The sequence below is a fragment of the Haliotis asinina genome, chromosome 5 (assembly GCF_037392515.1).
Source record: "Haliotis asinina isolate JCU_RB_2024 chromosome 5, JCU_Hal_asi_v2, whole genome shotgun sequence".
In the NCBI taxonomy this organism is placed as follows: Eukaryota; Metazoa; Mollusca; class Gastropoda; order Lepetellida; family Haliotidae; genus Haliotis; species Haliotis asinina.
In genome coordinates this window covers 12,480,164-12,490,971 of record NC_090284.1, presented here as the reverse complement: position 1 = coordinate 12,490,971, position 10,808 = coordinate 12,480,164, and the positions used below count along the sequence as shown (strand labels likewise).

At 39.2% G+C, this 10,808-nt stretch overlaps 1 protein-coding gene across 5 annotated transcripts; it reads left to right on the top strand.

Annotated features, from left to right (window-relative positions):
* Positions 1-686: 686 nt before the first annotated feature.
* Positions 687-4,802, top strand: LOC137283664 (exosome complex component RRP46-like). Of its 5 annotated transcripts, none has more exons than XM_067815296.1 (3): positions 687-859; positions 1,703-1,814; positions 4,124-4,796. In XM_067815296.1, exons 2-3 carry the CDS (start codon positions 1,772-1,774, stop codon positions 4,765-4,767), a joined length of 687 nt encoding a protein of 228 aa, XP_067671397.1. In that variant the 5' UTR covers positions 687-859; positions 1,703-1,771; the 3' UTR covers positions 4,768-4,796. The 5 variants fall into 5 exon arrangements, 3 of the variants coding, with proteins under 3 accessions (XP_067671397.1, XP_067671398.1, XP_067671396.1); XM_067815295.1 differs by having other exon boundaries at positions 784-1,159; positions 4,124-4,802; XM_067815297.1 differs by lacking the exon at positions 1,703-1,814 and having other exon boundaries at positions 772-859; positions 4,124-4,800.
* Positions 4,803-10,808: the final 6,006 nt, after the last annotated feature.

Here is a 10,808-nt window from a genome sequence, read left to right as displayed (position 1 = left end):
AGGACTCGTTTTTTTTAATATAAACACTGCTGAGTTAACCATACTTTTAATTTCAAAATTAAGAGCCCCTGCATGATATACAAAAACTCATTCCCATCAAGCTTGTTTGTTTCACATTCACTGAACCATATCTTTTTCCTCTGAAAATGCCAAAGCCTTATATGAAGTAAGTCTAAACGTTCTTAATCTCCCATCTCACTCGTGCTCCATTTCAACTTAAATTCAGTTTTTCGTTCATGTCAAGAATATATATTTTCACAGTCAATGTGTTATTTTACCTTAAAGATATTGAAATTATTTTGGACGTGTTGTTTTCACAGTGTTTTTATTTCTGATTACAAGTATGTACAAATTCGAAATGTTTGAAACAATATCACGCAGGACATATTCAAAGATCGCGGTAATAGTTTGAATAAATAGAACGCAATAAAATATATAACTTTCGTTTTTGCATGTATATACCACTTTTTGTTCCTCCTTGGCCAGCGGTCACGTGATGGATTCGGCTGATTGAACATGTGCGTCCGCAAGGAAAGAAAATAACACCACATAAATTCTTGAAAGATCTCTGTTTGACGTAATGTTTTGCAAGTTCATTAAATTTTGTGACAATTACATACCTATAGATACGTTTCATACAACAACATACGCACAGAGAGATCATATGTGATATTTAGGTAATGATGATTCACGTGCGTGAAGAATGTCTGCGAACTCCGTGCACAGTATTCCGTTTGTTTTTAGGACTTATACGAGGATGCGCTTTAGAAGAAGGAGTGTACTAAGTTTAAGAAGGAAGCATGGCTAGGTCCGACAACAATCGTCTTTGACGGAAGTTGTTACGAGAAAGTAATAGAAAGTATGCTGGAAAATTTTTTGCATTTTTGAAAAGAATTAATGTCCTTCAGACTAAAGATATGAGCTAATTTTGTGATCTATGAGGATAGCAAGCAAAGAGGCCACGCCTATTTTCATCAAACGGCAAAACCACATGTTTCTCCAGACTCCACCTTCTGTTCGACCTTACCGGAGAGATTAACAATTACGATGAAGTATTTAACGTATGATGGCTATGAATAACTATGAGTCCAGGAATATAAACACTAGGATAACACGTTCACTGGAAAGAGTTCCACCCGTACCCCCATCTTTTTTCATGGTAAATTTGTTCCTTACCCGGTGTAATAGTCAAATACTGAAATATGTTCATTAATTGTTCTTTATACCTGCTCTAGTGTATTGAATGTATATTTAGAGTAGAGTATGCATGTCAGTTTGTAGTCTTGATTTTTTATGGAGGTGGGGGGTACGTGCGGAACTCTTACCCGTTCACTTTTCTTTCCATGTCAATATTTTTGGGAGAGTGGTTCAGTGAGCGAATCACATCAGTCGCCAACATCCAGTGCTTGTTTATGTTGCCATCAATATAGTACTTCGACTGAAAGAAAAGAAAACCTCTTTATTTGTTAACTGTGAACTTGGTTGCGTAAAATAATCCTAATGACAAATGCAGAACCTAATTAGCTTTTTATTAGTATTTTCACTGTCCTTTTGTACGATCTCTAATTGCTTCAGTGAGGAATTAAATTTCACAATTCTAATTGCAAGGCAGTGCATGTTGTTTCAAGGACGACAGACTTTGATGTCTAATCTTAATCCTTATAATCTCTTTATAGATAATCCTTGACCTGTTGTTTCCTAGGTTAATAGCTTCTCTGGCACCTTTAGACAGAAAGTAGTGATCAGTGTCAGTCATGGAAGTCCAGTGGTTATGATCATAAACAAAAGGATACAAGTGGGACCCAAAATTGAAAGTAAGGCAAGACACCTTAAAAACTTTGGCACCTCATTAAACAGTTTAAGTTAACAGTTGCAGATCTTTGGATCTGAGGACATATGTTGCAGAAATCACCATACATGGATATGTTGTTATGCAATTCTTTATCACTGGATTGTCTAGTCCAGACTCAATTATTTACAGACCACTTCCATATAGCTGGAATATTGCTGAGTGTGTGAAACTAAACTCATTCACTGTTTTGTGATTATTCCAAGAAGCACTCCTTAAATGATCTTTGCTAACTTTCTTTAATGGCATGACCATCATTTTGCATAATAGGATGGTTCATCTAGGTAATATGAGTAAAATATCTTGAGCATCAATCTTCTGTTTTCTCATGGGTATGGGTTCATATGGATAAGCGGGGGTGTTGACGACGTCTGTATGTTTTTGAAAGAGTTTCATTGAAACCATCTTTGATAGCTTTTACAAGTATATTATCTACTAATGATGAATCCACCCTATGTAATGTATCTCTGTTAAGTACGCACTTATTCGTAGCAATAAGCACATACAATTGATCATGTGCTAATGTATATCCCTCACTGTTTTACAACTTTGTCATAAGCAAATCTCTTGTACATAAGGGCCAGTGGCCTAAAATACAATAATCATTTGTTTTCTCTTGTCTAATTATTGTGAGAAGCATGCAGTATTTGAACTTTGCTAATTTTCTTTGATGCTTCAAACTTGTGGATAGTAATATAAACTTAGGAAAAGTCGTCATATCTCCAAACTTAAAGTTACAAGATGTGTACACACAATCTAGTGATAGGAACAAGAAGTTTACGTACAACCCCTCGAACACAATTTTACTAGGTTGAATAAAAATATACTCTAGATGCACTCTTTTACGGTTCAACCTGATTGTTTCTAGGTTTGCCCGTTTTATACACATATTCATGTGTTTCACCAAAGGGTAAATGTTGGCTGGTATGACATGGTCTCACTTCCTATATTAAACTGACATCCACTGAAATCACCAGATATGGATAACAAAATTAAGAATTCTCTCTCCAAAGTATAAAGTTGGCTATAAGAAATTGATAACCAGAAATAGTAATAGGACAGATTTTAAGGATAATCAAGGAGAAAATTTTGTCATTAATGTTGTCTTACATTTACTATTGTTATAAAATAAAAGTCTAATTTACATACAGAAAACATAAAGATACATCCTTATTCATGGGTCAAATAAGACCGTCTAAAATATCTTGAGAATGCTGATTTTGTTAGTAAACATGTTATCAATACACCAGTGTGTCACCACTCTGTAGTGATGTGAAATATGTTGATTTATTTTCAAATGTTTACATTTTTTACATTTATTTATTGGTAACTGATCAATGTTTAGCTATTGATTTTTGAATGCTATGATCAGTATTGATGGTCAGCCTTCATAACATTCAAACAGCAAATCTGAACAAGTTTGATTTGACAAACTGGTCTGCAAGATATTTCCTGGTATCAAGAAAACTAACCTTCCTGTATCCTAGTCCACACACATCCTCGGCTAAATATTCATGCTTCCTGTTTTCTTCTCATAAGCTTGGTGCAGCGTGACATTTTTAACTCCTAACCAATGCATACACTTTTCAGTTTCAACTCACCTAGGTGAAAGACCGTTGAACTTACGGGAGTGTTTGCTGTTCAGTTCTACATCTATGAATAACCAATATGCCTGTAAATACAAAGTTTATGAAGCTTAAGCTTCAAGTGTTAGAACCCGTGAAGGTCCTGGGGTAGAAGAGGTCTTCAGCAACCCATGCTTGCCATAAAAGGTGACTATGCTTCTCGTAAGAGGCAACTAACGAGATCGGGTGGTCAGGCTCGCTGCCTTGGTTGACACATGTCATCGGTTGTCCATTGTGCAGATCGATGCTCATGCTGTTGATCACTGGATTTTCTGGTCCAGACTCGATTATTTACAGACAGCCACCATATGGCTTGAATATTGCTGAGTGCGGCGTAAAACAAAATTCACTCCAGTATAAGATCCCACTATGTGGTCTCAAAACCATCTTACAGAAATATGATCCATGAGATTGTGGTGCATGAAATTGAAAATGTCTGATGTAACTCAGGTGCTTCAGTTTTACACAAGGATCCATGACTTTGCTGTTTTTGATTTGATGCCACATCTGCTAGAATGTTTTGTGTGTTGAGTAAACTATAGTCTAAAATGTTGGTTTATAGGTTCAGTCATGCCTGATCTGCGGCCAATGACCAGTGCTAGAATGTTTGTGTGTTGAGGAAACTATAGTCTAAAATGTTGGTTTATAGGTTCAGTCATGCCTGATCTGCGGCCAATGACCAGTGACCTGGGAGTACTGACTAGACCCGATGGAACTGTAACCTTCACTCAAGGTGACACAGGAATCCTAGCAGCAGTCTATGGACCTGGTGAAGTGAAAATTGCTAGGGAAATCCTGGACCGAGCCACAGTGGAGGTCATCTACAAACCTAAGTCAGGGTTGCCTGGATGTTCTGAAAGACTGCATGAACGATACATTCGAAATACAGTAGAGACAGCTATATTGGCTTCCCTTCACCCAAGATCATGTATATCAGTGACAGTACAAGAGCTGCAAAACTCGGGCTCCCTGCTTGCGTGTTCGGTGAATGCAGCTTGTTTAGCTTTGTTAGATGCGTGTGTGAACATGAAATACCTGATAGCTGGTGTCCATGTGATCATAGATAGAGAGGGCAACATGATACTCGACCCAGACCTCAAGCAGGAGATGGAGAAAGTGGCTGGTGTGACATTTGTGTTGGAGAACCAGAACTACAGTGTTGTCACTATGTCCAGTAGGGGCAGTCTGACCACGGAACACTTCCACAAATGTCTTCTGTACGCCCAGGCTGCTGCAAAACAAATCTTCTCATTCTACAGGATTGCTGTTGAAAAGAAAATGTCAAAACCATGATTGGTTTTAATAAAATATTTTTTATATTATGTTCCCTCCATTGTTTTTGTAATGGTATGGATGTACATTGATACCTTTATTCTTAAGCACTGCGATGGGGTAGCCTAGAGGTGAGGGCATTTGTCTGTCACATGGAAGACCTGGGTTTGATTCCCCACATGGATACACTGTATGAAGCTCATTTCTGGTGTCTGCTGCCATAATATTGCTGGAATATCGCTGAAAGCTAGGTAAAACCTTCCTCACTCACTCACTCACTCACTCTTATGATATGTCAACATTATTCCAAGAAGTCATGGTATATAGCAGTGATATTCCAATACTTTATCACATTAATGTTTTCACAACAGTGGATAACAAAAGCAATGCCATTTCTTCTAAAATATTTTTATACCCCAGCCATATATGGCAAGGGCATATAGGGTTACCCTCCATGTCCATCTGTCCACCTGTCCAAATGAAACAGGGAATGATAGTCCATCCACTTCGCCACAAAGAACACTTTGTTGATTTCAATGAACGTTTTTCTTTAAATTAAGAGACATTTGAACTTATGTACATATTGATGAATTTCTATGATGATAGTGTAATACAGGGGACAAAGGGGGAGTGTATGTTATCCTCTTCTCAAAAACTACTGTATGGAATTCATTTAGATTACATCTGTGCTTTAGGGACTCTAAAAGTGAGCATCTCATATCACATATCTGATGTGTTAGAACGTAGTTGAATGTGGTTCTATTCATCCTGTTTGTCCCATACAACAGGGGGTGTACTTTATCCACTTCTCAAAAACCACTGCACAAAAATCAGTTAGCTTACATATTTTTTTATAGAGACTCAAAAGGTGTGCGTCTTTTCATAGTCTTCTGTATGTTTAGAGACATTTGAACTTAGATGAATTTTGTGGAATTTCTCTCTCGTGATAGTAAAATAGGGGATTAAGTCTATCCACTTTTCCACAAAAAACCCCCGGACTATATGTGTTTCATTGGGACACGAAAGGTGAGCATATCATAGTTGCATTGATGTTTACTGAACTTGTTAAGTAGAAATTAATCACCCAGAGCACAGTCAGTTAGGGGAAGCTTCCTACAACTGTGGGGCATCCGTGTCCCTGGACCCAATTTTGTCTTGTTTGATGGTCGTCGTTCAGATGGAAAACTACCATTATATCAGATATAAAGGACTTTATTTGAAATACGAGCAATGAGGCAGTTTAGTGGTTAAAACACTCTTGTCACGCCAAAGCGACAGGTTCGATGCCCCACATTGGTACAGTGTGTGAATATATGCTGTGTCATATCGGTGGAATATAGCTAAAAGCTGTGTAGAACCAAACTCATTCATTTAAAAAACAATGTGTTTTGGGCTTTACTGGATGTGAATACAATTACAACAATCTGTGATGTCACAGATTTCATGGGAGGTTTGATTTGTTGTTCGACATATATACTGAACAGCAAAAGAAATGCAGATTTCGAAACAAATCTCATAAAATTAAGCATTCTTGTTTATGTGGGCTATTTGAAAACTTGACAAAAAGTGGTGTATCTTTTACTGTTCCCAAAAAGTTCAAAGTGACTGAAACTCTGATAGTGGGTTTGATTTCAAGCTTATGCTGGGCGGTCTGAACAGCATCCCAGGTGGCATGCCATGTAAAATTTTAACTCACTCACTCACTTGCTGATCCTGTCATGCTTGTTAGCACCAGTGCACCTTATGATATTAAATTTAATTTTTTAAAATAGCTGTAAACAAAATTACATACTACTGGTTATGAATATTAAATGGTAGCATTTGTCACCACGTGTTGTTGAGGCAGTGATGTGTCTGTCAAAACTGTTAGTTATGACAGATGTCGAACATAATCCCAGTGTACCTGGCTTATTCACAAACAGTTTGCACTTTAGCTGAGAAACACCTTTTTGTATTGGTGACAGATACCTGACTGAGAACACTGATCTAAACTGTAAACACTATCAAGAGGAGCATGCAACAACGTCGATTTGCAAAGTGCCCACCAGTAATCTCGAAATGCAATCTCTACCCTAATAAAATTTTCACAATCTATCCTCAAAGAAAGCAATAAAACCTGATTTCTGTTGTCGAAATTTACGCACCTGCCGACAATATTGTGCAAACAAAGTTGGACTTGTGTCCAGTATGAAGACCTGAAATATAAATGGCTAACGTCTAGAGCCTCCTCTGTCCCCGTCACAAGAGTCATTGCTTAGTAGCTCCTTACCATGGACATGAACACTAAAGTGATCACATGTTGGGGAAACGTATGCTCGCTGGTTTATGCAGCGTTTGGACTTCAGGGTGATGCACAAGGAAATCCAAATTGTTCCATAGGCGTTCATTCGGGTTAAAGTCGTGCTCCGAAGAGATCCACTTGAGGACCTGTTCATATACTACCATGATAAATCAGTGAGTGAGTTTAGTTTTACGTCACACTCTGCACTGTTCCAGCCATGATAAAGTAATTGTGCATTATTTGATGCTGATCCCAGTGTAGTGTAACAAGACAACAACACATGACTTGTGGTGTTATCCTTTATCACTGTGAGTGAGTGAGTGAGTTTAGTTTTACGTCGCACTTAGCAATATTCCAGCTATATGGCGACGGTCTGTAGATAATCGAGCCTGGACCAGACAATCCAGTGATCAACAACATGAGCATCGATCTGCGCAATGGGGAACCGATGACATGTGTCAACCAAGTCAGCTAGTCTGACCACCCGATCCCGTTAGTCGCCTCTTTATCACTGTGTATCTGTTCACAGGATAATATCGAAATCTGTGTGATATGAGACAAGGCGTCGTGACACGTCTCCAGTAACCCGTGCCTCTCGTTAGAGGCTACTAACGAGAGCGACATCTTATTCCCAATTGTAGATCGATGCTCATGCTGTTGATCATTGAATTCTCAGGTCCAGCATAAGCATCGATCTACGCATTTGGAATACAATGACGTGTGTCAAGCCAGCGAGCCTTATCACCCGATCCCGTTAGCCACTCTTACGACAAACATAGGTTATTGATGACCAGTTCTAACCCGAATCTTCACGGGGCGGGACCGGATGTTGTGTCTATCAGTCGGAACTGGAACTCCGTGGACGCAAGCCAAGGGCTCCTTTCACGGAGCAGCCTTTGGTAATGTTAACCTTAACTACCATTCTTTACCACTGCACTAAGGTTACTATGGTGGCCCAGGAACGGTGCGAGCTGTCAGACTTGGTAGTGTGGGATCGATTTCTTAGATTGGTCAGCCGAGTGTGTTTTGTACACATTCTATCTTGAAATTAACGTGTTTTCCACAACAAAAGGGGCTAGATAACATTCAACCACTCTTCAAACACAGGTTTTCAAACACCCCATGCACGACCTGTCAATAGTCATCTTCAGATGACACTGCCGAGGACGACCAGTCATTGTGTACCAGGATGTTTCAAACAATTTGTTGGATATTTTATTTGATATAATCAAATTTTGATCCTTAGCACACTAAATGTGTAGTACCCACATACCCGCAAGCTCCAAGCGTAGGTAAAGGACGTATATTCACACATATTACCATCCTCCAGGGTATACGTTCCGATAAGTATCCATTATACCCTGGGTGCATCCACGAAATTTATTATTATACCTGCTTAGCATAACCTTTGTGGTACAAGCTAGCAGGTTTCACCAAATTTGTTTGACCTGGGTTGCAGAATTCAAGGCCTACAAGAGATTGCCTTCAAAAGGTTCTGGCCAAAAACTTGTCTGTTGCAAATGCTATTTGGGACCAGCAGAAATAATCGACAGGGCGAGTGGAGTGGTAAAGACTGACCGTAGAAAAGAAAATATGACGTCATTCCTCTTTCCGTTGAGCGTCAGTGACGTCATGTTTTGACAAGTAGAAAGAAACCCAAGAATAAGCGTTCAGTGGCCACGTGCCAACTAAGGAATACTAACTCTCATAAGACGAACTCTGGGAACTGCTGATCCTGTCAGAAACTATATAAAACCATGCATGTTGTTGAAACTCTTCGTCAGTCCCATGTCTAAACAGCTGCCCCAAGATGGTGAGTACGTGTACTTTTTTTGTAGCTTCATGTCATTGTGATGGTGACACTATTTTGAATAACGCTGAAGCCAAGACTATTCGTAAAAATTATTTTTGAGCCTATCAGGTTAATGAGTGACCGAAAGCATGCGCAGCAAACCACGTCATCCAATCATGTTGTAAATCAAGACGCCAATCGCACGATCACTTTCATTTGTATGCTTGTTTCCTGTCACATTCAAGCAGCAGTCAAGAAATATAAAGCGGTCCGTAAATAATAGATGTCCAGGCTGGTCTCTAGACTTTCCAGTGATAGACATAATGAGCATCACTCTACACTCTGTACATTTGGATATGACCAGGGTAAGACTACAGAATACCTGGTAGATATCCGGTATTCTGTACAAGTGCCGAAGTATCCATGACCAGTTCTGACCTTCAAGACCTTCCGTTACTTCGTTTCAATGTTATTAAAATAAGCAATTCTATGATAAACAATGCGTACTTTTTCATTACACTAAATGGTCTAATACAACCGCATAGCCATGCCCCCATTTACCATGGCTAATGTTTGTTTCAGCCTATAAAGAGTGGGTGGAAACACCGATATTTACCGCCCCATCCCAAGAAGACCTTTCCAGGATTCTGGTAGAGATCGATGTTCTTAATCAGTTTGAGATACACCCAACGTCGCAGGTGCCCCGACTCTCAAAGATCAGGAAGTTCTTCTGCAGGCTTAGCCGGTTCTTAACCCTCCGAAAAACACAAACAAAACGTGAATGATTGTCAGTGAGCTGAACTGACCTACACAATGATGGTTGTTACAGTGAAGAGTCGAACACGACCATGAAGCGCCATGGGCGATCTCATACTGAAATGGTGAACGAACCAAGTATCAGAAACTACATGATACACGTACAGTAGTTTTCATGTGGTGTATATCAACCTGTGTCTAAACGGACTCTTTGAAACAATAAAGCAACCTGTAAACAAATGTGATGATAAAAACAATGAAAATGAGGCGTGAATACACTTTACTGGGTATCCAGCTTATATCATTTAACACAGATCTGAAGGTGTTTGTAAATGCATTTTGTTCAATAATGGAACTACCATTGATTTTGGTCTGCACATGTGTCCCTGCTTGTAAGTTATTGTGCTATCCCATATACAATGTCACATTGTACACAGCCCAGTGCACTTAAAAGAACCCAGAATGGTATAGACCAGGGGCTCCTTCACAAAGCAACCAATACTAAGGTTAAGCTAAACTTCCATTCTTTAACACTGGTTAACACCTTTACGAAGTTTAGCCCCTTAACTCCCATTCTTGAACATTGCACTAAGGTTACCTTAGTGCAATGTTCAAGAATGGGAGTTAAGGCTAAACTTCGTAAAGGTTGTTTTGTCAAAGGAGCCCCAGATGGTGGCTACATGAAAAGGTGCAAACACCTAGTTGTTGGCACAGCAACCTGCAGTAAACTTGGACCAAGTACTGTGACTATGTGTCCAAGTCAGTCTAGATGTGATATGGGTACCTCATTAGGATGAGAGAGCCACATTAAAATGGGGGCATATACTCCCCAATGAGACTGACATCCAGTGATGAAGGGAAACAAATGCCAGCACCTTGAGCAAGCATGAGTTGCAAGAATATGATAAAAATAAACATTACACAAAGATATAAGAACTGGGACCAACAAGCCATCACAGTTACAGCTTGGGCGGATCTATGTGACACACGCACCCAATATGTGTAAACCAATGTTACTATGGCATACTCGAAAGTAGTTCCCATGTGGTGTTACTTCACTCAATGAGATACAGATATTGTAACATGAATTTGTGGGACTTCATGATTTTAATAAACCAGTGTCAGAAATTGTGTGTGTTTTCCCCAAAGCCAAAGCAGGAGTGAGTGCAATGTGAGTATTGTAATGCATGTTAATCAGCAAGGCAGAATACATGTATGATAATTTCCCATTAT

What these genes read in the sequence shown, in the direction of transcription:
- LOC137283664 (XM_067815295.1), top strand. Translation starts at nt 1,064, where the DNA reads ATGATGGCTATGAATAACTATGAGTCCAGGAATATAAACACTAGGATA. An exon ending in TACCCCCATCTTTTTTCATG is followed by an intron (nt 1,160 to 1,702) that starts GTAAATTTGTTC and finishes GTTGTTTCCTAG; the next exon opens with GTTAATAGCTTCTCTGGCAC. An exon ending in AGTGGGACCCAAAATTGAAA is followed by an intron (nt 1,815 to 4,123) that starts GTAAGGCAAGAC and finishes GTTGGTTTATAG; the next exon opens with GTTCAGTCATGCCTGATCTG.